Source organism: Juglans regia, chromosome 10, assembly GCF_001411555.2.
Source record: "Juglans regia cultivar Chandler chromosome 10, Walnut 2.0, whole genome shotgun sequence".
NCBI classification, from domain to species: domain Eukaryota; kingdom Viridiplantae; phylum Streptophyta; class Magnoliopsida; order Fagales; family Juglandaceae; genus Juglans; species Juglans regia.
The window spans coordinates 34,784,823-34,811,025 of NC_049910.1; the positions used below are offsets into that span (position 1 = coordinate 34,784,823).

The window sequence follows — 26,203 nt, forward strand, 5'->3', positions numbered from 1 at the left end:
AAGAACGTGTCAACATTAATTAATAGACATAAAAAAAAATGTGGGACATTAATTCCTAGTTAAATTATTGTTTTTAATTCCTATTATTTTCTCTAATTTACCTGCAGCTTTTTGCGTGTCTGCTTATAATGATCATGTTAAACAAAATCAGACATATATTTCCATTTTTTAAAATTATTCCGTCAGTATATATTAATTGTATATATCAATTATGGCGCTTCGAACCATAGTGCTTATAAGTAAAATTATATATAGTCGTAGAGTATATAAAAATCATATAATCATTTAAAAAAAAATAGAGGTTTACTATTAAAAAAATAATTTTTTTCATGTAAATTTTGTATTTATTATTTTTTTTAAATGATTATATAATATTTATGCACTTATGACTGTAACTATCATTTCTCATTGTTTATATTGACATGAACTTTTTCAACCGGGCTAGCTAGATCGTATCTAACATGTTATAAATTAGGACTTATAGTTCGTCCATTCAGATTCATAACCGACCAACCTTAAACGACCCTACCAATTAATTAAAGGTCCCAATTATTTTTGCATAACTAAGGTCGACAGCAAAAGCCATTGATTCGACATTGGTAGGTATGTATTATTAATTCAATATATATGGACCAGTACTATCATGCGCGCACCACAATTTTGCTCTGTTTTTTATTTAATATATGCTAAAATTGATCGATATATTTATATGTATTGCGTAAAAATTCTATTTTCAAATTTTTTTTATTGATACACACCTTAAGCATAACACGGATTAATGTTGCATGCAGGAAGCTTGTCATTTTATCAATTTATTCTAGCTAGCGAGACTCCATTATATATTAACCATGTAGCTAGCTAGCGGATATTAAAGGCATGTTTGGACAGTGATACTTTTAAGTATCACATAATTTATGAATAATAGTCAAATTGTTTGAGTAAGGATGTTTTATTTAGTTTTGGAAAATGATCACAGAGAAAATGTTGAATAAAAATATAATAAAGTTAAATTCTTATTTAAAGATATACCTTTTTTTAATATTATTTTTATTTTGAAATTTATAAAATTGTATTGATTTTTGTATTAGAATAATGATTTGATAAAAAAATTGAGAAATTGAAATTGAAAAAGTGTTTTGTATTTGACTGATATTTGAGAATGAAATTATAAGAAGTTTTAAAATTTTATGAATTCTTATAGTGTCCAAACATATGCTAAAAGTCATGATAAGTTATAGTTCCTTATCATATTCACATAGCATGCATAGTATATAAATCGATCAACTTAATTTGGGCATCATCGTTTAAAAATAGGTTTAATAAGTAAAATTATTGACAAATTAGAAGTTTTTGTCTTTGAACTCCACCATGACTCATTCCCTCTCTCCCTCTCTCTCTTGTAAAAAATCAAGGACACCAAATCTGAAATTTGCTGAAAGAGGAGGAGGCCTCGACTTCATCCTTCTCCCTCTCATTTCTCTCACTTCTCCATTCACCTACCTTATCTATCAAGATAGTTCTTTTTATTTAGTTTTATTTTGCTTCATTCAAGGACAAGAAAGATAAATCTACAGCTTTCCGACAATTCTCGAGAGACATGCGCGGCATAAACAGACTCTCAAGCTGTAAATCGTTCAAAAAAAGTGACCGTCTTGCAAAAATTACTATGCATTGTCCTCACGCACAACCCACATCTACATGTGGTCCTCACACGCCACCCATTTGGGCAACTCTTCTCGCCACACATGCTATATCCTTGGACATGCCACCATTAGATCTTTCAGATATGACTTTTGCATCTGAAAATAGACAAGCGCATTGCCTTCACACGCCATCATAAATTCTAAAGTCTACCAGAGTTGGCCCAAACTGTAATTCGTCATTTTTCGTATCTATCTTACTACTTTCCTTTTTGGTTTCCTTATTATTAAATAAAATTGAAAAAAAAAAAAAGAGTTCATCTCTTGGACTTTTGTCTGTAGAGGTTAAGTCTTTTCTTTCTATGAAGAGTGATGTTGAGTCTCTGTTTAGGCAGAGAGTGTTATCTCTTAGACACTTTTCTGTAAAGAGTATCAGCAATGGTGAAAACTAGATCAATCACAAAATGAAAGTGTACTAGTGGGGCTCTAAACGCATTATTTTGACTTATGATGTTATGTTTGATATAAGGACATCTCAGAATATATTCAGTCATGGATGTAAGTTTCTTGATGAATGAAATATGACAGTTTTCCTTAAAAAAATAAGTAAAATTAATTATGCAATGACATGCAAGTCTCACATAAGCTTTTACAAAAAACATGATCTACTTGAAAGATAGTACTTTTTTCTTTTTCTTTTTTTTACGTGGGTTCCATTTTTTAGAAAAGAAAAATAATATTTGCAGTCATAATGCACAACAGCCGCGTATTCATTTTCAAAATAATAAGTAAATACGAGACTTATATAAAAATATTAAATTTTTATTAGTAGACTATACTTTTTTTTAAAAAGAATGCGTAACACTTGCACAATCCATAATTATATCTAACATTAATCTTTTAAAATAATAAGAAAAAAAACTTGCATGAACGTCATGAATCCAGTACTACACTCTCTAATTAATAACTTTCGGTCATGCAGGTATGATCCAAAGACTTAATTTGTAATTACTACGGAAATTTTGTAGGTGGAGTGGGTCACGATAACATGATATGATCGCGTGATTTTAAAAAGATTTTTTTTATTAATTATTATTTATTACTTTACACTTGACATCTTACGAAAAATACTTTCATTTCTTATGAAAAATACTCTTACACCTTATAAAAAAACTATACATATAGAATATAAAAATGAATAGTAACTGATGTATAATAAATCTATTTTTTTTCACGTAGTTTTTGTTTTAGTTGGGTTCTTTATTTTGCTTTTTAGGCGGAGTTGGTTTGTTCCGATTTCCGTGAGATAGGGAGATAGTCTTTGTCATGATCATGTGTTAGCTGTGTTCGCTTTAATATATGGTACTCCTTCCTTTTTAGTGAATCAGACATTAATATAGATGATGTATGTATCTCCCACCTAATTCATAAGTTCCAAATATGCATAAGTATACCTTTTTCTAGATATTTTTTTAAAAATATAAATAAGGGAACAATAAATTAAGAGTAATGTTAGCTATAATTTGTAGCTAATTACATTATGATTAACTAGATATTAAGAGACATGTGAGTACTATATATACTCACATTTCACCTTCAATATCTCATTATATAAAATGTCACTTTTATTATTCTTATATTATCTTTTATTTTTAAGAATAAATTTAAAGGTTAACGGGCAATGACGTGTTATCATAGTATGATGAGGATTTGGTTTGACGTAGAATTATCCAACTAAAAAATATTTGGGATTTGAAACAATACTATATCTTATACGAGAAAAATTCTATTTATTATCCTCACACTACATACTAACATGTAATTTATTATTATTTTCCTTCTATTTAAATACACATATATTGATATGTAAATATGTGTGTTTAAATAGAAAGATAAAAATAATAAATTACATATTGATGTGTAGTGTGAGGATGATTAATATAATTTCTCTTTCATAAAACCCTTCCAAATTGTGGGCGTCAGATTTTGATTCGTAAGATTAATTCTATTTGTGGGTACGTTTGGATCTCAAATTCATTTCAACTCATCTTATATAATCATTACAACTTTTTCAAATTTCAATACAAAATATAATAAATAATTTAATTTTTTCAAATTCTAAAATAATAATAATATTAAAAAATAATATTTCAATAATATTTTATTTAATTTTCAATTTTCATCTCAACTCAATTCAACTCAACTCAATTTAACATTCAAACGCAGCCTTAAGTTAATGTTTTAAAATGAAAAATGATTTGTTAAAGTTTAGAATATATATATATATATATATATATAAATATATTACGCAAGCCCGCTAAAAAGAATTAAAATACATGTGCAAAAGTTCAATTTTTCATAAAGAAATTATATTTATAATTGCAGAATGGGTAAGCATCGTATAATATTTAAAAAAAATTAAATAAATACGAAATTCACGTAAAAAAATTAAATTTTTAATAGTGATTTTCATTTTTTTTCTTAACGATTATACGATACTTACGTATACTATAATTATAATTATATGTAATATTATTCTTTTTCATCTATAGTGAGTCTCAAATATTTTTGATTGAAAAGACTCATATTGCTAAAGTCATATCTAATGTTAAAAAAATCTATTTATTATCTATTTTTTAATTATCTTTTTATTACCTTATCATATGTTATTAAACTATAAATTTATATTTGAAATATAATAAATAATTTTTAACTATTTAATGTCATGATAAATAAAAAAATAATAATTGAGATGGTAAGCATTATTACTGTCTACCATTCTCCTGAGGATCGAGGAAAATAAAAAAATAAAAAAATAAAAAAAATATTAAATATTAAAGAAAGAAAGAAGAAGAAGAAGAAGAAGAACGGAAAAAAAAAAAAAAAACGTAGCGGCACGTACATCATACATGCTCCCAACACCGCCACGTCGTCCGCCCGTACTTCGTTTGTCTTCTTGTTTGAAAGAACTCAAAGAAGGTTTGCTGTAGAGAATGATCGCGTCATTTGCGTTGTAAGTGGTAGGTACCTCTAACAAGTGAACACCATAACTCCACGTTGCTCTCTCTCTCTCTCTCTCTCTCTCTCTCTACACGTCCATTTTGCGCGCACATCTTTTATACCACTTTAACCATCCCTTTCCACTCTCCCGAATCCTTATATATATAAACCAGTTCCATGCGTTTGATTCCACGAGGTAGGAACATCCAGAAATCTATAAGCCATTAGTGGGATTTGAAGTGCAAAAAATGGAGGTCGAGAGAGTGCAAGCCGTTGCTTCCTTACTATCTCACTCCACTCAAGATACCATCCCTGCAGAATTCATTCGACCTGAGAAAGAACAGCCTGCTATCACCACATTCCGGGGGCCGGTCCCGGAAATCCCAACCATTGATATCAGCGATCCAGACGAAGAAAACATTGTCCGCTCGGTTGCCAAAGCCAGCAAGGAGTGGGGGATATTCCAGGTCGTGAACCATGGCATTCCTACTGATGTCATAAGCAATTTGCAGGCAGCTGGAAGGCATTTCTTCGAGCTCCCGCAGGAAGAAAAGGAAGTATACGCTAAGCCCACAAGCGGAGAAGGCTTTAAAGAAGGCTACGGAACCCTGCTGCAGAAAGATATCGAGGGAAAGAAATCTTGGGGGGATCATCTTTTTCATAGGATTTGGCCTCCTTCAAAACTCAACTACCAGTTCTGGCCCAAGAACCCGCCTTCTTACAGGTTAGAAATTACTCTTCTTTGTCGTATTCAGTCACACCACAGTAACAGATCGAAAGACGACATTACTGATCTTAATGTTTTGCATGTTTGTTTTCTGCATGTGGTGCAGAGAGGCGAACGAAATGTATGCAAAATATGTGCGTGAGGTGGCGGACAAGCTCTTTAAGAGCCTGTCGTTAGGGTTAGGGCTTGAAGGTCATGTAATGAAAGAAGGTGCTGGTGGGGAGGAGATAGCATATATGATGAAGATTAATTACTACCCACCATGTCCTCGCCCTGATCTAGCACTTGGAGTTGTTGCTCACACCGATTTCTCGTCCATCACCATTCTCGTGCCGAATGATGTCCCTGGACTTCAAGTTCTCAAAGATGAACGTTGGATCGATGCCAAGTATATTCCCAATGCTCTCATTATTCACATCGGTGATCAGATTGAGGTTTGGCTTCTTATCATTTCGAGCAACGATTAGTGTACATGAAAGAGTAATATTAGCAAAGTCTATCTTACGTAAGTTTTTTGTAAAAGTGTCCTGCTATCGGTACCGGTAAAAGTTACCGATAGCTGGACCGATAAGAGTAAAAAACATTTATCGCATATTTTTTAAACATTTAAAAATATTTTTTCTAAAAAAACAAATTCACTCATGATAAACACTTTTTTAACTATTAAGATTTAAAAAAAAAAAAAAAAACTAGCATCAATCGATTTGAGGGTCAATACATCAGTGTCCCCAGTATTTTTCTTCGTAAAAAAGTGGTCCCATTCAAAAAAAAATAAAAAATCTCACACTTCTTTTATGATATGATCTATTTTTTTTATAAAAGATCTACGTAAAATTTGTACATTTTAAACTTATATATAATATTATTCATGTATAAATAATTGATTTAATTTTATAAAATTTATTTGTAAGCGTAGAATTTCTCTAGTTTTTTTTTTCTTTTATTATTGTTTTATAAGCTAGCATTATGTTGCTTAAAAAATTCAAAATATAAAGTTATATTATAATTATAACCATAATCATGCTTAAAAATATTAAAACCAAAAAAGAGAATGTAAGATCAATAAATAAATTAGTTTTCACCAATATTCCTCGCCGTATGATGGGTTGTGATCATGTCACGGTTAAAAATCGTGACAAGTTGAAAAGTCATGTTGCTTTAATTTCTTTCTCCATTGGCCCTCCTTTCTTTTTCCGGCCAGGACTTGTTGCTTTAGCTAGCTAGCTAGCAAAGTCTTCTGTATTTTGAAACGTGGAGGGCCTTACAAAGCAAGGGCCAGCTTTGTAAACATTGATGAGAGAGATTCATGCTTAATTTGTACACGAACGGATAAATGCATGGATCTAACAGACACGTACAAGCTAAAACAGTTACTGTTTATAACTATCCAAATGGATGGTATTTTTTTTTCCGGCTCGTGCCCGCACAGCTCAATCCATGCAAGTTGTCCGTGTGTGTATATAAATGGTATTATGATACGAAAAAATGTAAACAATCTCTTAATATTCACGTAACTTTCGCACACTACACTTTATAAAATTGAGTAATGATATACACAAAATATAATATTGCACAATAATATTATAAAATAAGGATATTTTTATAAAATAATGTTACTTTTATAAGATTTTTTATAAAAATACCCTTCATTTAAAATATAGTTGTGTAAAGTGTTGTGAAAATTATTGTATAAATATTTTCCATTAAAAATAGGTGCAGGTGGTGGGTATTGCATCTAGTAATCAATCAAGCTCAATCGCTATCTAAAAAATATATATATTATATACATTAATCACTATTCATTTCATACATTATATCTATAATTTTTTTTATAGAGTATAAAAATATTTTTCATAGGGTATAAGAGTGTTTTTCATAATATATGATAATATTTTTCATTGGTGTATATAACTTATAAGTAAGCTAGTACTCCATTCTAGATTTTATTAACCTTAATCACACAGCTTGCATGTTATCCAGCTAGCATATTTTAAGTAGTTTTCAATTAGAAAAATACTTTAACTATAAATAGATTACACAAAAGTAAACCTACAAAATAACGTAACTTGATTTAAGTTACTTTTCTTGTGAAGTAAATCTAACAAATTCTATAAAATCACGATAGTTTGTAAGATTATTTTTGTGTAATCTTTTTGTATCTGTAATAATTTTTTTAAAATAAATATTAGGGTGACAACCTCGAAGGTAGATGCTACAAAGTAATATTAACTTTGTTTGGTTTGGGACTCAAATTTGATAATACTATATGCTTGATATATATAAGGTACTAAGCAATGGCATATACAAGAGCGTGTTGCACAGGAGCACCGTGGACAAAAAGAAGACGAGGATGTCTTGGCCGATATTCTTGGAGCCACCGGAGGAGTTTATCGTTGGACCTTTGCCCCAACTTGTTAGTGAAGAGAACCCTTCCAAGTACAAGGCTAAGAAGTTTAAAGACTATGCTCATTGTAAACTCAACAAGCTTCCCCAGTGAATTATTAATATCAACGAAATTACCCTGGCCTGGCCGCTAGGATATGTCATCATGATGATCAGACGGTGCTTAAGCAAGAAGGCATCAAAGTCAAAGGTCTTGCAGCCAAAGTTGGACTTTTATTTGTTTTGTTTTTTGTTTTTTTCTTTTTTCGGGAGTTCATGTTGTTTAATATTTTCGTAGCAAATTTATTTACAATATGTTTGTTTTGAGTGTTTTTGCCCCTCTCAATTATGAGAAGCTTGCAGGCCTCCACATGGATATTGGTTTATTATTTTTATCACATTAATTGATATGCCATATTTTAAGTAATTTTTTACTTGATTGATTGACTTATAACGCCACTTAAAAAATAATCATGCTGAAATAAGTTTTTATTTAAAAAAAATAAGAAAAATTATATTTATTATCCCTACACACTGCCACACACCATATTTTTTTTATTTTATTATTTTATTAAATGTGTGGTATATGAATAATAAGTAAAAGAATAAAATTAAAAAATTTTCAAAAATTAAAAAGAATAATAAGTATGATACGTGGTTTGTGGAAATTCTAAAGTATCAAAAAAAAAAATAATTCCAGTGATTTTCTAGTGTTTGGGCTCAGTTGTAGAAAAATACAATGAGGCCTCCTAATTATTTTCTTGGGGACCACATATGGGGCACAGCTGTAGGTGTTAAGTCGGATTTATCATGAAGATTCCCTGAATATTGGGTCAGCTTCAACGAAAACGGGCCAATTACAAGAAGATTCCTTTCGAACTTAGGCCTATTTGTGGTGGTGAGTTGCTTTTTTATCTTATTGACTGTTAGCTTAGCTTGGTAGCCTGGTAGTTGGAAACCCTCCCATTCCAAAAGGAACTTACCGATTTGGACATTTGGACTCGATTGCCTGGCCACAGTCGCTGACTTTGAAAGACACTGCATTCAAAGTTTTCTTTTAATGAATAAGATTTTATTAAATTTAGATGAGAAAGAAATAAAAAGAAGATAGGATATATATTATATATGAATAAATATAAATAAAAGTCACTATTAAGAGTATCTATTTTATATATATGATGTGACATTATCTAGACTACACATTTCCTTAAATAAGTGTTAGGAACAATCAATTAGAAACAGTCACGCAGTGAATGTAAAATGTGTACTGCTATAATAACTTTTCTCTAACATTACTCATTATATATATACTAATTGATGGTATAACGTGCAAGGCACATTTTTCCAGTTGTGTGAAAAAATTTTGGAAATAATATCTATTAACAGTAAATAAAATGTGGTTGAAAATAAGATTACGTAGAGTAGCATAAAGATTTGATATAAAAATCTAAAATTTGTTGAATTGAATAACAATGGGTTCATGGATAAGGTGAGTGAAGAGTAGCATTCGAAAAGATTTTTTTTTGTTTCTTGTCCAAAACCTTTAATTCATAACAATTATTTGCACCGAAAAGAATCAAAATATCACACCGAAATGCAAAAAACTATGTCTACCTGTGCAATAATAATATTATATTCTACAATAAAAACTAAATGAGGCGAAGTCGTTTTCACGAGAAGTACTATCTGGGAACGCCATGAATCCGTCAACGAGATGGTGTGGCTATAAGCCCTATATATTTATATATTTTGGTTCTTCCTTGCTTAATTAATAGACGTGCCGCTTCACACACCATGAAATATTACCGCAGGGAAAAATAAAAATTAAATAAATTGTATTGAATTATTAATGAATTTATTTTATCTACTTGTAAGTAGCTAGCTAGTCCGGATTATAAAGTGTTTCGTGAACGACATCAGCTTAATTTAATTCCCTTGGATTTATTGCATCTAGACAAGCATATAAGACGAACTGGACATGACCGCTCAATCAAATATTGATCTAACCGTATTAACAAAGATAAGTTCAAATTAAATATTCTTTAAATTTTCATTAGAGTGTAAAAGTTTTAAGTAATATATATATATATATATATATATATATCTTCCTAATACTTAAAAGCATATATAAGATCAACAATAGTGAATAGTACTTCCGTCCAGCACCTTTTTTTTTTTCTCGTTGCTTTTTCTCATTGCCTTCTGAAATTCAGTTACAATTTTACTCTTCTTCTTCGTTCAGTTAGCATGATTTACACACTTAAAATATCTAATCTTTACATACAACAGATGCATGTAAAATATCTGATCTTTACATACAACAGATGAAATATCTGATCTACACACTCAAAATTCAGATTTAAAGAACAATTCTCAAACTCAACTCAAGGAAGAAAAAAATTTCCCGTGCTCTTGAGATTTCTTCTCGCCGTTGGTACGCAGTTCTCTTCTAATTTCACCTCTAACTTCTGCATCTTGTTTTTTTTTTTCTGTTTCTCCGTGTGCGACGGAGAGGCAAACGGAACCTCGTGGTGGCTGGGTCTCCTAGAGGTTGTCGTCGGTGTCAACTGGTGGAGGTGTGGTGACTTGGGTGGCTGCCTACGGCCGCATATTCGGTGAAACAAATGGGTGAAACCCATTTCCGTTCGGTTTCCGTGGGGGAGACGGAGGGCTGCGCGTGGGGGACTTCGAACGTGGGTGCGATGGTCGCCGCCTTGAGGGGGACTCCTCGGTGGTGGTCGTGAGGTTCGGTGGCCGCGTACGGCGGCGTAACATGCCACAAATGGGTGAAACCCATTTCGGTTCGGTGTCCGTGGGGGAGATGGAGCGTTGCGCGTGGGGGACTTCGAAGGTGGGTGGGATGGTCGCCGCCTTGAGGGGGACTCCTCAGTGGTGGTCGTGACCTTCGGTGGCCGCGTACGGCGGCGCAAAATCACATAAATGGGAGAAACCCATTTCGGTTCTCTTTTCACGGAGGAGAGCCATGGCTGCGCGTGGGGAATATTGGTGGTGCCAGGGATGCTCGTCGGCGTGAGGGGAACATGCCGGTGGTGGCGGTGATCATGGCCGGGGCTCGGCGGCGCCGGGCTACGCTGGAGGAGAACTAGCTGTGCTCCCGAATCGCTTAGGAGAGAGAGAAAGTTTAGGAAGAAAATTTTTTTCCTACAAAATCACTTAAAAAAATATTTATATGTTCCATTATTCTACAATTTCCCATCTGAAAATATTAAATAATAGTAAATTTTTTTTTTGCTTTACAACTTTACTTTTGTCCTTTCTAGAATATTACATTGTTAAATTTTTTACATAGGTTGAGCTCCGTGAAGTTGAAAGTAGAAACAAGATATCCCAACAACTAGTTACTTATAAAAGTATCAAAAGTATGGATCCTTTAACTTTTTAGTTTCATACTGTGAATTAATAACTGAAATAATTTATTTTTCTTCTTTGATTTTAGAATTTTTTAAGTCAATTATTTAATGTCATTTATTCAATAATTATTCTGCATGGACTTTGAGCTGTTTTAAATTATAATTTCGAATTAGTTTAAAAATAATACTACGTTTTAAGAAGATTTTTCCTGAAATCTTCCACTGTAGATCATCTAGAATCTTTTGCAAATGTAGCAACTTTTATATAAAAGAGAATCTACTACATTTATCTTCCCAAAAAAAAAAGGATCTCATCTCATATTTACATCCATACATATGCTAAAATAAATCATATAAAAATAATACTATATTTTATTTAATGAAATAAAATTGTTTAAAACATTCACTAATAATATTTTATTCAATTCCTTCCACCTGTCTTAATTGACTTTAAACTATAAGTTTGCTTCTTTTATAAAAAATTTGAATAATTTTATTTGAAGGTCTTTACACTATATATTATTTACGTGATATAATTTAATTTAAAAAATAAATTTTTAAAATTTAAATCTTATGAATCAAATTATATGACATATATATCATCAATTAATAATACAAAAAATTATTTATATGTTGAATTTTTTTTTTTTTTAATAACTGCCCAATGAAAATCATGTAATCAAGTGATCATCAAAAGACTTTCCTTGACAGCTGTAATCCGATCAGCATACACATTCATTAGTCATGAATTAATATGATACAAATTCGGGTTATGATATCTTGTATCAAGATGTACGTACATGTGCTTTTATCAATCTTAAAATATAACAAATATATATTGACATGTGAAATACAGTAGATCATAGATGGCCAGGTAAAAAATAGCGACTATATACTTAACAATATATTGATTAGTACTCAAGATTCAAGCAATGTACATGAACTAAAAGTAAGTCTCCTCTCTGTTTTCCCGCGAAAGCAGAGGTGGTGAATATTTTCTCGATCCTTCAGGGAGGACGAGCTTCGGGTAAATCTGTGGTGAGGTTGGGTACTATGGAGGAGTTGGAGGACCTTGAGGAGTTGTGTGGGAATCTGTGTTTAACAGAAGAGGAGAAAGTGGGGATTGACTTTGGGAGTGAATCGGGTGAGGTAGTGAGAGAGAAAGGCGAGAGAAGCTTAATCGGAAAGGTGTGTATGCAGAGGGTGATTGGGAGTGAGGTGCTTGCCTCGACTTTGGGCAAAATATGGAGAGTAAGCTATCCTGCTATATTCCAGGAGGTAGGAATAAACATATTCGTTATCACTTTCAAAACCAATGCTGACAAGTTGAAGGTGATGGACGGACGTCCATGGCTATTTGATGGCCATCTGTTCATCCTCTAAGTGTTTGATGGTTTGTCCCAACCACAGAACTGGAAATTTGACAGAGAAGTTTTTTGGATCCAATTTCATAATCTGCCGATGGCTTTCATGACATGGGATTGTGGTATGAAAATTGGTAATTCTATGGGAAAAGTGCTGGATGTGGAGGTTACGGATGATGGAGTGGGATGGGGTCATTTTTTGAGAGTAAGAATTGAGATTCCATTGCAAAAAGCCATTGCGAGGGGTAGATTTATAAAAACTGAGGGGCGTAATGTGTGGGTGAATTTCAAATATGAGAAGTTACCTAGATTGTGTTTCCATTGTGGATGGATTATTCATGGAGAGAATGGCTGTGTAGTAGAAACTAACGGAGGGGTGCGGGATGAGATTCCGAAATCTAAATTTGGGACATGGCTGAGAGCTAACATTTCATCCAGGAGGAGACCCTATAATTCTGGAGATTGGAAGGATAGGGAGAGGAGTAAAGCGGGGGAGGGGCGAGATAATATTTGGAGGGATGAAAAAAACAAAAAAAAAGATACAGGGAAGGAGAGTTCAGAGGGAAATGAGAGAAAAACTATAGTAAAGGAGTATGAGGAGGGAGTAGAGAATGGAAATATGGGAGAGGAAAATGGGACTCTGGTGGAAGTAGAGGGAGGGTATTTAGATTTGATGACAGAAGTAAATGATGAAATTCTGAAGGAACCTAGAGGGTCTGGTGTGGATCAAGAGACATTAGAAATCGAGAAACAATCGCTCTCTAGTGATCTCAAGGAAAGCAATGATAAGAATGAAGATGAGGAAAGTACTGATGGGCAGAATGTTGTGCAAGGTACTGTGACAACTGGAAAATGGAAGCGAAGAGCAAGAAGCAAAGGTAAGAATTCAGTGCCCTCTAGTCCTTTTTCCATAAAAAAAAAGAGGTGGGAGGGATATTAGTAAAGAAGAGAAGGAACAAAAGAAGTTTAAGAAGGTGGAGGAATGTGAGGATATGCTATCACTGACTGAAGTGGCGGTGGCTGTTTGGCAGCCCCGCCAAGAGCCATGAAAACCATCAGTTGGAACTGTCGGGGGCTTGGGAACCCCCGAATAGTTCAGGCCCTTTGCTTGTTAGCAAAGGAAAAGAAACCTGATATTGTCTTCTGGAGACAAAGATAGACTCTAGAAAAGCTACAAGGGTGCAAAAGAAATTGGGAATGGAGGGTTGTATTGTGGTAGAACCTAAGGGAATGAGGGGGGGCTATTGTTGATGTGGAAGAGTGGTGATAATGTTGAGTTACTAAACTACTCTCAGAGGCATGTTAGTGTTTGGGTTAATGGTGAAGGTGGGGGAAGTAGATGGTTACTAACGGGGTTTTATGGAAATCCTGATACTAGTAAAAGGGGGTCATCATGGGAGTTACTTAAAGATCTGAAACCTTTACCAGGAGTGGATTGGTGTGTCATAGGAGATTTTAATGAAATAGTGTCCCAAGATGAAAAAGTGGGGGGGAGGGAGAGAAATGAAGGGCAGATGGAAGTGTTTAGAAGGGCCTTAGAGATATCGGGGCTCTCTGATTTGGGATGGTGTGGGTATAAGTTTACATGGAGCAATGGTCACGTGGATGAATCTTTTGTGAAAGAAATGTTGGATCGGGCTGTAGCTAATTATGGCTGGGCCAATAGATTTCAAGACATGAATGTGGAGGCTCTAATGACTTGGGTTTCAAACCACAAGCCTCTTGTGCTTTCTATAAATAGAAGGGAGCAGAGGTTATTCAAGAAGAGGAATTTTAGGTATGAAATGAGTTGGAGTATGGAAGAAGAGTGTGGAAAAATTATAGAAGCTGAATGGAGCAAGATTTCTGATGTGAATGAGCCACGAAAAAAGTTACAAAGGGGTCTTGTTGGATGCAGAAATTCACTGAGCAAATGGAGTAAAAATTTTGTTCTAGAAAGGGAAGGCGATATCAATGTGCTGTCTGAGAAAATAAAAATTATGGAGAAGGAGGAGGGGCAAGCAAATATTCATGAACTGATGAGACTAAAAGGAGAGCTTAATGTCCTTCTAGAGCAGGAGGATCTGAGGTGGAAACAAAGGGCAAAAAAGCACTGGTTAACATATGGTGATAGAAACACTAAGTTCTATCACGCATGTGCAAACCAGAGAAAAAAGAAAAATACTATAAAAAAAATTACGGATTCACAAGGGAGGTTAGTGGAGGATGAGGTGCAGATAGAGGGTGCTTTCCATGATTACTTTAGTGAAATTTATTCATCATCAAAACCAAAAGAGGAGGATATAGAAAAATGTGTTATGCTAGCTGAACCAAAAGTTACAGAGGTCATGAATGCGAGGTTGGAGAGGAACTTTACTGTTTCTGAAGTTGAAATAGCACTTAAACAAATGTCAGCCTTGAAATCACCTGGTCTTGATGGGTTTGGGGCAGGTTTCTATCAAAATCATTGGCATATTGTGGGGGAGGACACATGCAAGGCAGTTCTAGAGTTTCTGAATGGTGGAGAAATGAACATGGGGGTGAATCATACCTTAATTGCTCTAATACCCAAGGTTAAGTCCCCATCAATGTTAAGGAGTTTAGGCCCATAAGTCTTTGCAACGTTCTGTATAAACTCATTTCAAAGGTTATTGTGAACAGAATTAAGATTGTATTATCAGAAATTATATCATCCAATCAAAGTGCCTTCATTCCGGGTAGGTTAATTTCTGACAACATCATGATAGCCTATGAGATGCTGCACACTATGAAGACAAAACAGAAGGGAAGGACTGGAACTATGGCAATAAAACTTGATATGTCAAAGGCCTATGATAGGGTGGAGTGGCCTTTCCTTGAAGCTATGTTGAAAAGACTGGGTTTTGGCTTGAAGATGTGCAGTTTGATAATGAAGTGCATTTCTTCTGTGAGTTATTCAGTCTTAGTCAATGGGAAAGTGGGGAGAAGTTTCTTACCTTCAAGGGGTATTAGGCAAGGGGACCTTTTATCCCCTTACCTATTTATCATTTGTGCAGAGGGACTAAGCCAATTGCTGTTAAATTCAGAGAGGGAAGGTGCAATAAGGGGGACAGCCATAAGTAGGGGAGGCATACGAGTGAACCACCTTCTTTTTGCTGACGATTGTGTGCTTTTTTGCAGAGCTTTAAAGAGGGAATGGAAAGTTATCTATTCCATTCTAGAAATGTATGAAAAAGCATCAGGGCAGGCCCCTAACAAACAAAAGACATCCATCTTTTTCAGCTCCAACACGACTAAGGTGGTAAAAAGAATGTTGTTCCAAGAGGCTGGGGCAGTGCTTTGTGATAGCTATGAGAGGTATCTAGGTCTGCCTGCTGTTGTAGGGAGGTCAAGGTATAATGCTTTTCGAAGCATAAAGGAAAAAGTGTGGTTGAAGATGCAAAATTGGAAATCTGCTTTTCTGTCCAAAGCTGATAAAGAAGTTCTTATAAAGGCTGTTCTCCAAGCCATTCCTACTTATACTATGAGCATTTTTCAACTGCCGAAAAGGTTGTGTAGGGATATTGAAGCTTTAATGTCCAAATTCTGGTGGAGTAACTGCCAAAAAGAAAGGGGTATTCATTGGAAAAGGTGGAGTTGGTTGGGAATGGCAAAAGCTGAGGGTGGATTGGGGTTTAGAAATTTGGAATCATTCAACAGAGCAATGCTAGCAAAACAAGGGTGGAGAATTCTGAAGGAGCCTCTCTCTTTAGTTGCAAGAGTTTTCAAGGACAAGTATTTTAAGAATATGCAATTCCTTGAGGCACCTCTTGGAAGATTGCCTTCTCTGATATGGAAAAGCATATGGTCAGCCATGGGGTTAGTAAAGGAGGGTATGCTTTGGAGGATTGGAAACGGGAAGTCAGTAAACATATGGGGGCAGAAGTGGTTACCTACTCAAACAACTCATTGTGTTCAATCTGAAATAAAAGTCCTTAATCCCAATGCTAAAGTAAGTGAGTTAATTGAAGAACAAGAGGGGAGGTGGAAAGAGGATGTTGTAGCAAATATTTTTAATAAAGAAGAGGCGAAGGTGATCTGTGCAATTCCTGTTAGCAGGTTTGGAAGTGCAGATAAACTGATTTGGGGTCCATCCAAAAATGGAAAATTTTCAGTCAAAAGTGCCTACTTTGTGGAACAAAAGAAATATGTGGAGAGTGGTCCATCTCATGTAAAAGAGGAGGTCGATATTTGGAAGAGAATCTGGTCTCTTGATGTCCCAGGCGTAGCTAAGCATTTTATGTGGAGAGCAGTAAATAAAATTCTTCCAACAAAGATGAAGTTGATGAGTATAAAAGTCACTAAGGATGCTAAATGTCCAATCTGTCATGTTGAAGATGAAACCGTAGAGCATGTTTTATGGAATTGAAGGGTATATGGCATAGAAGAAATAAAGTTGTGTTTGAAAACAAGTTTGTAAGCCCAGGCACGGTTGTACAGCTAGCAATTGGAGGGCTTGATGAGTTCCATGTTGCAAATCAGATAAAGGGAGTAAACCAAAAGCATACTGCAGAGGGAGGTAGGGGGGAGAATTGGAAGAGACCGAATGGACAATGGTTTAAGGCAAACTTTGATGGGGCTTTGAATATGGAAATGCAGAAGATGGGGATGGGGATTGTGGTCAGGGATAGCAAAGGAGAGGTTATAGCATCTCTATGTGGCACAAAAGGGTCTGTAACTTCCCCTTTTATTGCAGAATTAAATGCACTGTGGAGAACAATGGATTTTTGCTCTGAGTTGGGTTTGCAGGATGTGATAATTGAGGGTGATGCAAAAGAGCTTATAGATGCAATTAACACTGAAACAGAAGATGAATCATGGAAGGGACAGCTTGTGGAAGATATGAAGCAAAAGTGGAAGAACAGAAAACAATGGGATTTGAAGTTCATATACAGGGAAGGGAATGTGGTGGCGCACCACCTTGCAAAGTTAGCTTTACAGCTAGATGATGAAGTGTGCTGGATAGAAAATGTTCCTAAGAATGTAAACTGTTTAGTTCAAAGAGATAAAGATTGTAGTGAAAACAATATGATGAAATGAATACAAGAAAGTTCTTATTTCAAAAAAAAAAAAGATTCAAGCAATGTGTTTGGCTTTTGTTTTTATTTTTAATGAGCAAGATAATCACTTTAAAAGTACTCCATAACATGACATGACATGACATCGAGGGGTTAAATATTATTTTTTACAAGCTGTTGATATAGAATCGTTCCATATGAGCTATGTTAATAAATAATATTAGTGTTTTAATCTTTTTAAGTTATAATAAATCTCACAAGTGGTATGTTAACGTATATATCGACTTGTATATAAGAAAGATTTTTGTTATATATAGTCATATTTTTTTGTATATTCTATTAATATTATTCTCCAAAATAGTTATTTTATATTAAAAATTATGACGCAGTCAATCACATTAGTGAAATGTACAACTAATACATAAAAGTGACTACATATAGAATTTTTATATAGGAAAACTTTAAATAAAAGATAAATAATATTTACAAGTGATTGTACAAATGATAACCAAAATGATATTTACAAGAGGATACAAATTCGTGTACTTTTTAAAAAAAAATTAGATAAATCTCAACTCACTTGAAGATTTTAATTTTTTTAATGATATTATTAAAAATTCTATTAATTTTTAATCATATTATACATAATCAATTATTAAAATGTTGAAATTTTTAAAAATTGGAAATTCAATTAAAGAATTTGATAAAATAGAGTACATATTCAATAAAAATAATATTATGCATAAACTTGTATTTTAAAAGATGCTTAAAAAATAAAATGAAATAAAAATTTTATGAATATTAATAATAAAATTTGTAAATAATAGAGATGTAGTTTCCGATTAAGTAATTATTAAATTTTAAGAAATGAAACATAACAGTTGAATAAAAATTATTATAAAATTAAAAGATTTTTAAATTATAATTTTTTAATCATACCTCTTCTACTATTGTTTTATTACTAAGCAATTTTTTTCCCTTTTGCTATTTATATTTGAATTAAAAACCTCAGAATTTATTTTTATTGCAAAATATAAAATAAAATTAATTCAATCAATCAATACAATCATATAATTTAATCAAAAAAAAATTAATTTTATGAAGCTCTAGGTTGCACAGCAATCGAACTAATGGAACATACAGGAGAGGTAACCAACTTATTCATATTCCAATTTGCATCTTAAAAACATTTAATCTTAGATATTCAAATAGGAAGTTATTAAAAATATCTTTTACATTATATTTATTTACCATACAGGAACATTTACCGTATATCCAAAATATTGTAAAATTATGTTCAACCAAAAAATGGATCATACAATTGGGTGCAGATTTAGATCAACTCCAAAAACAAAGTCACAAAAACTTCAATGTTCTCTCCATAAATGTTGTGAATGAGGAGAACACACCACTTTGAATCGATAACCTGCAAACATTACTTTCAGTAACAAAAGAAACACTTATGTAATATTTAGTTGTTTCAGACTTTACTTTCAGTAACGAAAGAAACAATTATGTAATATTTAGTCGTTTTAGACTCTACTTTCAGTAACGAAAAAAACAATTATGTAATATTTACTTTCCAGACTTGTTTAAACGTATAGTTTGTTTAAATCTATTATCAGAGACCTTAAACAATTATAGTTTGCTTAAACAATTAGTTATATTATCTTCATAGACCTTATCATTAAATTCTCTTCTTTTACACTATAAGTTTATATTTTAGAATAATCTAATACAGGGCAAACGTGCATCGCACGTGAATTCACTGCTAGTATATATATATATATATATATATATATATATATATATATATATATGATCGATGAGCAGTGCTACATCATCAAGGATGTAGCATTGGACCGGTCCCGAGAAGAATATTTTTTTAAAATTTTTTTTATTTAATTTTTTTAAAAAATTCACAATATCATTAAAAAATATTTTAAAATAAAATAATAAAAATTTGTCGAGACCCAAATGTCTAGCATTTTTCTCTACTTGTCAATATTTTTCTCTACTTGTCAATCTCAGCATCACGTGGTATGCTTTCTTTTGCTTCTTATTGTCAGTTGAATATTTTTTATTGTTTATCAAGTAATTTATTTAGACGCAGTACTTAGATGTAAAAAAAAAAATTACATAAACTCATACAAAATGTTGTTTTGAGACAATTCCAGAAAGAAGACAAAACCCAAACCAAAACAAAACGAAAAACAAGAATGCTTGAATTTATACAAAAGTACAGTTGACCAAAGTTTGTTGGAATTTGTAAAACAATTCTTTTATATACAACCGTTGATGCGAAACCAGTGCGGATCCGTCAGACGTGGCAGTGCAGCTAATATTTTATAATTGTGCGACGCAAATTATATATAAGTCCAGTTGCATTGAGCCAGACAAAGTCAAAGAAGCATAGGTCGACTGCCAAACCTACCACATTGAGGAGAGAATCTAGAAAGGACCAACTCAAAGCTGCATATAATTTTGCATTCAAACCACAAATACATGGAAAAGTTTGAATCAAACTAGAGATATTGAAATGGTAGATACCAGCGTTGGAGGTAGAGTGAAGAGCTACAGAGGGGTCACGCTGTGGGCCGAAGAAGCATTCTCAACTCTTCCCGTTCTTCATTTTATAATTTCTTTTTCTTTTTTGATTTTTTTTTCCTTTATTTCCCCCTGAAATAAGAAATAAGAAAACATCACAAAATAGACAAAACAAGAAGGAGGGAAATTTCGGATCTGGAAGAGTCTTTGTGTGGTGGTCTCTTCGTGTGAGTGTCTGAAAATATGATTCAAGTCACAAAGTTGTTGCTGGAGTGAGTGAGATCTCAAGCAAAGAACAAAATAAAAGTAAACTTTTTTGTGCAAGCGAACATCACAAAAAGAAGAAAAAAGGTTCTCTGTAATGGCAGTTTGGGAGAGAAAAAAAAATTGGAAAAAAAAGAAGGCTTTTGCAGTTTGGGAAAAAAAAAACTTTGGGAAAAAAGGTTCTCTGTAACAGCAGTTCTCTATAACAAACTATAGATCAGTTCAATCGCTCTGAACTAATGCAGTTTGGGGAGGGAAAAAAAAATTTGGCCACTCAACAACGCACAATTTGACAGAAGCCCGAGGAGACGAAACTCACGAAGATGAAGATGGAGAAAATCAGTTTCAAAGGATCTTGCGAAGATGGAGATGGAGAAGATCAGAGGAGGAAGGGTACGTGGAGAAGATCAGAGGAGACGAAACGGCGAAGTGGATGGGAGAAGGAGAAGGAGGAGGAGAAGGAAAAGGGGAAAAGCTTTGTGGTAGATTAGAAGGACTACAGGCGAATTGTCTTCTCGAATGAAACGAATCGTTGAGTAATTTTGAATGAAACGAACTGTTTCGTTAAGTCTCCACGTAGGACCCAATTACACACCGGTTCCTCAAGCCGGTTGCATTTAGCATGTTTCTTTGTAAAATTGATTAAAAAAAAATTACTATCAGTAATCCTAGGAAAAGAATAGAGAAGATGAAATTAACTCAAGAAGTCATGGGGGAAACTGAGGTTGATGTCAGTTTGATAAGAAGACATCAACCCTATCGAAATATATAATACATATGTAGATGACAAAACTACAGTTTTGCCATGGATTTGTGATCAATCTGATGAATATGCTGAGTTAGGGTTCGGGAACAGAGAGAGATTTGGGCAAACAAATGCTTTCGTATCTTCTATTATTTTTTTGTAAAACATTTACAATCAAAAGAAGTATTTATATGTACTAAAACTACAAGGGCAGAAAAGTAAGTTTACATATAAAGAAAAACTAATGTATTTCTAATAGTCCCCCTCAAGATGGAGTGTATATATCTAAGACACCCATCTTGCTAAGCAATGAATGGAATTGTTGAGACCCAAGTGCCTTGGTAAAAATGTCACTAAGCTGAGAATGGGAAGCAACATGAAATGTCTTTATCAGCTTTGCTTGGAGCTTTTCTCTCACAATATGACAATCAATTTCGATGTGCTTTGTCCTTTCATGAAAAACTGGATTAGCAGCAATGTGAAGGGTTGCTTTGCTGTCACAGAATAATGAAGCTGGTTTGGCATGAGTAATCTGAAAATCTGCCAACAAAGTAATTAACCAAGAAATCTCACAAGCAGTAGAGGCCATAGCCCTATATTCAGCTTCGGCTGAGGACTTTGAGACGATTTGTTGCTTCTTAGACTTCCAGGAAATTAAAGAATTTCCAAGAAACACACAAAAACCTGTAATGGATCTTCTAGTATCCATACAACCAGCCCAATCCGAGTCACAAAATGCTTCAAGATGAAAATCTGAGCTGGCTGGAAAGAAAAGGCCTTGACCGGGTGCTCCCTTCAAGTATCTAAGCACTCGGTGTAGAGCATTTGAATGTGGCTGCCTTGGTTTATCCATATACTGACTTAGAATTTGCACATAATAGGAGATGTCTGGCCGTGATATAGTGAGATAAATGAGCCTCCCAATTAACCTCCGATATAAAGAAGGATCCTCTAAAGGTTCACCATCTAAATTTGAGAATTTTGCATTTTGTTCCATAGGAAAAGTAACAGATTTGGCAGCCAAAAAACCTGAATCTTGCAAAATATCTAACACATATTTTCTTTGACACAATATTATGCCTTTGGAAGACCTAGCAACTTCCATCCCAAGAAAATATTTCAAGGTGCCCAAATCCTTGATTCTGAATTTATTGTCCAGAAATGTCTTTAAATCAGAAATTAAATTCAAATCATTGCTAGTTAGAATAATATCATCAACATAGACTAACAAAGCAATGAAAGAACTGTTTTCTGACTTAATAAAGAGAGTATGATCAGATTTGGCTTGCTGAAAACCATACTCAATAATGGATGTGGATAACTTGGAGAACCATTGTCTAGAGGCTTGCCTTAACCCATAAAGAGACTTTTGTAATTTACAAACTCTAGAGTCCCCCTGTGTGCCATATCCGGGTGGAATAGACATATATACTTCTTCATCTAAATCTCCATGCAAGAATGCATTATTTACATCTAACTGATGTAAATGCCAATTTTTGGCAGCTGCTATGGCCAATAGACATCTCACTGTAGTCATTTTTGCAACTAGAGAAAAAATCTCCTGAAAATCAAGTCCCTCAATTTGGTTGTACCCCTTTGCAACCAAACAAGCTTTGTACCTCTCAATGGTACCATCAGCTTTATATTTAACCCGATAAACCCACTTACAGCCTATCGGCTTCTTTCCCATAGGTAAAGTAGTGAGAGTCCAAGTTCCATTTGCCTCAAGGGCTTTGATTTCAGCATTCATGGCTTCTTGCCACTTAGGGATTTGGTTTGCTTGAGAGAAAGTTTGAGGTTCAGAAATAGAAGAAATGGCAAAAGCAAAGTGTTTATGAGAGCTAGAGAGTTTATCATAAGAAAGGACATTAGAAAGAGGGAATTTGATACCTGAAGACTTGCCCAGCAAAGAAGCAGATTGTGATGAATGCTGAGAGGCCAGCTGACAATGATAGTCTTGCAAGTATCTTGGTGGTTTTCTGATTCTTGTAGATTGCCGAATTGGAACAGTGGAATTATTGGAATTTGAGAAAGAATTTTCTATGGAAGATGATGAATCTGGAAATGTAGAAATTGAAGGAAATTCTGCTGCATTGGGTGATGATATTTGTGAAGAAGGTAAAGGAGAAAATATGGAATCTGGAAAATCAGAAACTGATTTAGGAAAAACTGAAGAACTACAAGGTTTGATAGGAAAAGAAGTGGAAGAGAAAGGAAATATATGTTCATGAAAACAACATCACGAGATATGAAAGTTTTGTGTGTTGCAAGATCATATAGTTTGTATCCTTTTACAGCAAAAGGATATCCAATGAAAATACATTTTCTTGCTCTTGGATCAAATTTAGATCGATCACGATGCAAGGTTGAAGCAAAACAAAGACAACCAAAAACTTTGAGGTGATTATAAAGAGGTGGTTTAGAATACAAAACCTCATAAGCAGATTTATGTGAGAGTAATGGAGTTGGTGTAAGATTTATTAAATGGACAGCAGAAAGAATGCAATCACCCCAAAAGTTTAATGGTAAAGAAGCTTGGAATCTAAGGGAACGAGCAACATTTAGCAAATGTTGATGTTTCCTTTCAACGACCCCATCTTGTTGTGGTCTTTCAACACAACTTTTCTGGTGTATAACACCTTGGGAAGAAAAAAATTCTGGCATGTGAAATTCAGTCCCATTATCGGTTCTGATTTTCTTTATTTGAGAATGAAATTGAGTTTGAACTAATTTGAAGAAAGATTGCAAGTAGGGCTTGGTTTGGGATTTATGTTGTAGTAAATATACCCAAGTAGTTTTAGAGTAATCATCTACAATTGTAAGAAAATATTTTGAACCATCTAAAGCAGAAACAGAAAATGGTCCCCACAAATCACAGTGAATCAATTCAAATGGAGAAATTGAATTTGATGCACTAGAAGGAAAAGGTAGACCTTTTTGTTTAGCTAAAGGACAGATTGCACAAGTACAAGAATTATTTGATTTTGATATATGTAAATCTGAAACACTGCTACTAAGAAACTTTAATTTGGAAAAAGAAATATGGCCTAACCTATAATGCCATAGACTAACATTCTGATTTATTGAAGGAGAAGAAACAGAACAACCAACCAAAGAACTTTGCTTTAAGTGATAAAGGCCAGCCTTCTCCTCAGCCATCCCAATCGTTTTCCATGTAGGCAGGTCCTGAATGAAACAGAGATTAGAAACAAAAATGAGGCAGCATGAATGATCACAGGTTAATTTACTGGCAGAGATCAAATTAAAGGAAAAATCAGGGACACAAAGAACATTACGCAAAGTTAGGTTGTCTAGTAATTGGATGGTACCAGTATGTGTAACAGGAACTGAATGGCCATTTGGTAATTTGACAACAGATGAAAGGTTAGAGGTTACAGAAGAAAAATAATCAATGGAGCTAACCATATGGTCTGTTGCTCCAGTGTCAATTATCCAGGGAATGAGATTACCTGCAAAATGATCAGTAGAAGGTGGCTGTGGAGTTGGTAAAATGCCAGAGCTGACTTGATTCACTGATGATGAAATAGATTGTGGTTTGAGCATGGCAAGTAGCTGCTGATATTGATCTTGAGATAAAGAAAACTTCGGAGTATCATCACTTGATTTACCCATAGGTGAAGAAGATTGATTGGCTGAAGCATTATTTCCTTTTTTGGATTTAAAACCAGGAGGAAAACCATGAATCCTATAACACTTTTCAGAAGTGTGACCTATGTATCCACAATGACTACACACAGGTTTATCCTTTCGAAAATTGGTTTGCTTAGCAACATTTGTACCAATTTTCGCAGGCCTTGCTGTCAAAGCAGCAACCAATTCAAGGCTAGGGACAGAAGTCTCCAAACTAATCTCTCTCTGTTTCTCTTCTTGAAGAACCAAAGATATGACTTTATTCATAGAAGGAAAAGGATCAATTAATAGTATCTGACTTCGAATACTATTAAAAGAGTCACTTAGCCCCATCAAAAATTGCATTACATACTCCTCTTGTTGAATTTCTTCAAAAAACCTTAGGGTTTCAACAGAACACTGTGGTAATCGTCTATAATTTGCTAGCTCGTCCCAAAATGATTTCAATTCAGTATAATAATCACTCACAGATTTATGATCTTGCTTTAAGAAACTAATCGCCTTACGTAGTTGAAAAATTCGTGGACGATTACCTTGTGAGAAGCGATCCTGTAAGTCTTTCCACATATCGGAGGCATTGTCAATGTAGAGAATGCTGGATCCAATGTTCTTTGCCACCGAATTGAGGATCCACGAAACTACCATGTCATTACACCGAATCCATGGCAAATAGAGTGGATCTATGTCAGACTTCGGCTTTTTGTGAATTCCTGTGATGAATCCGGTCTTATTCTTCACACTGATGGCTTTGGACATGGACTGTGACCAAGAATGGTAATTATCACCATTTAAACGATCGGTAACAAGCATCACACCTGGATTTTCTCCATGGTGTAAGAAATAGGGATGTGAAGGATTATCGAGAGAAGGAGAAAAGGGAGAAGAAGAAGAATCTGAATCAGACGAATCGGATTCCATGACAAATTTCGCAGAGCAATGGTTTAATCTCTGATACCATGACAAAACTGCAGTTTTGCCATGGATTTGTGATCAATCTGATGAATATGCTAAGTTAGGGTTCGGGAACAGAGAGAGATTTGGGCAAACAAATGCTTTCGTATCTTCTATTATTTTTTTGTAAAACATTTACAATCAAAAGAAGTATTTATATGTACTAATACTACAAGGGCAGAAAAGTAAGTTTACATATAAAGAAAAACTAATGTATTTCTAATAATTAATAAAAAAATTTTAATACGAGAACAAAAAAACCAGTATACAGAAAGGAGAAGAAAAAATAACAAATTTTTTCAAATCTAAAGAATAAACCTTCGGATCTATAAGGACACGCAAAAAAATAAAGTTTTACTAAAAAAATGAGAAGTAGAGATTGTTGTTTGTTTGGTCGAGTGATGTGAAATAAGGCTACGCAAGATGGTGTTGCCGTGTTGCTATTGGCGTTGGTGCGGCTGAGAGTGGAAGCAGGAGGCGAAGAGAAAGAAAGAAGAGAGAGGAAGTGAAGAAGAATCTGAAACGTTGAAATTATGAGAGAACATT

The 26,203-nt window shown here is 34.0% G+C and overlaps 3 protein-coding genes across 9 annotated transcripts; 2 read left to right on the forward strand and 1 right to left on the reverse strand.

Moving 5' to 3' along the window:
- Positions 1 to 4,792: 4,792 nt before the first annotated feature.
- Positions 4,793 to 8,138, forward strand: LOC108982002 (flavonol synthase/flavanone 3-hydroxylase-like). The gene is made up of 3 exons (XM_018953269.2): positions 4,793 to 5,364; positions 5,474 to 5,801; positions 7,652 to 8,138. Exons 1-3 carry the CDS (start codon positions 4,889 to 4,891, stop codon positions 7,862 to 7,864), a joined length of 1,017 nt encoding a protein of 338 aa, XP_018808814.2. The 5' UTR covers positions 4,793 to 4,888; the 3' UTR covers positions 7,865 to 8,138.
- A 7,125-nt stretch (positions 8,139 to 15,263) lies between these two features.
- On the forward strand, positions 15,264 to 17,521 carry LOC118349712. Its single transcript, XM_035695256.1, has 2 exons — positions 15,264 to 16,733; positions 16,853 to 17,521. Exons 1-2 carry the CDS (start codon positions 15,264 to 15,266, stop codon positions 17,519 to 17,521), a joined length of 2,139 nt encoding a protein of 712 aa, XP_035551149.1.
- A 1,389-nt stretch (positions 17,522 to 18,910) lies between these two features.
- LOC108981984 lies at positions 18,911 to 25,758 on the reverse strand. 7 transcript variants are annotated; one of them, XR_004802526.1, is made up of 4 exons: positions 24,526 to 25,758; positions 24,167 to 24,241; positions 20,050 to 20,178; positions 18,911 to 18,937 (listed from the first exon to the last, which is right to left on the reverse strand). XR_004802526.1 is itself a non-coding variant. In XM_035694510.1 (3 exons), the coding sequence occupies exons 1-2, from the start codon at positions 25,622 to 25,624 to the stop codon at positions 24,207 to 24,209; spliced, it is 420 nt and encodes a 139-aa protein (XP_035550403.1). In that variant the 5' UTR covers positions 25,625 to 25,758; the 3' UTR covers positions 19,732 to 20,178; positions 24,167 to 24,206. The 7 variants fall into 7 exon arrangements, 4 of the variants coding, with proteins under 4 accessions (XP_035550403.1, XP_035550401.1, XP_035550404.1 ...); XR_004802525.1 differs by lacking the exon at positions 18,911 to 18,937 and adding an exon at positions 19,732 to 19,929; XR_004802524.1 differs by lacking the exon at positions 18,911 to 18,937 and adding an exon at positions 19,732 to 19,971.
- Between the last annotated feature and the right edge of the window lie 445 nt (positions 25,759 to 26,203).

Bases quoted from the DNA above. Each gene is read 5' to 3' on its own strand.
- LOC108982002 (XM_018953269.2), top strand. From the start codon at position 4,889: ATGGAGGTCGAGAGAGTGCAAGCCGTTGCTTCCTTACTATCTCACTCC. The intron at 5,365-5,473 runs GTTAGAAATTAC...CATGTGGTGCAG, and splicing joins AAGAACCCGCCTTCTTACAG to AGAGGCGAACGAAATGTATG. The intron at 5,802-7,651 runs GTTTGGCTTCTT...GATATATATAAG, and splicing joins ACATCGGTGATCAGATTGAG to GTACTAAGCAATGGCATATA.
- LOC118349712 (XM_035695256.1), top strand. From the start codon at position 15,264: ATGGCAATAAAACTTGATATGTCAAAGGCCTATGATAGGGTGGAGTGG. The intron at 16,734-16,852 runs GTAAATAAAATT...ATGGAATTGAAG, and splicing joins AGCATTTTATGTGGAGAGCA to GGTATATGGCATAGAAGAAA.
- LOC108981984 (XM_035694508.1), bottom strand. From the start codon at position 25,624: ATGGAATCCGATTCGTCTGATTCAGATTCTTCTTCTTCTCCCTTTTCT. The intron at 24,242-24,525 runs GTAATCTCATTC...TGTTTCATTCAG, and splicing joins TTCTACTGATCATTTTGCAG to GACCTGCCTACATGGAAAAC.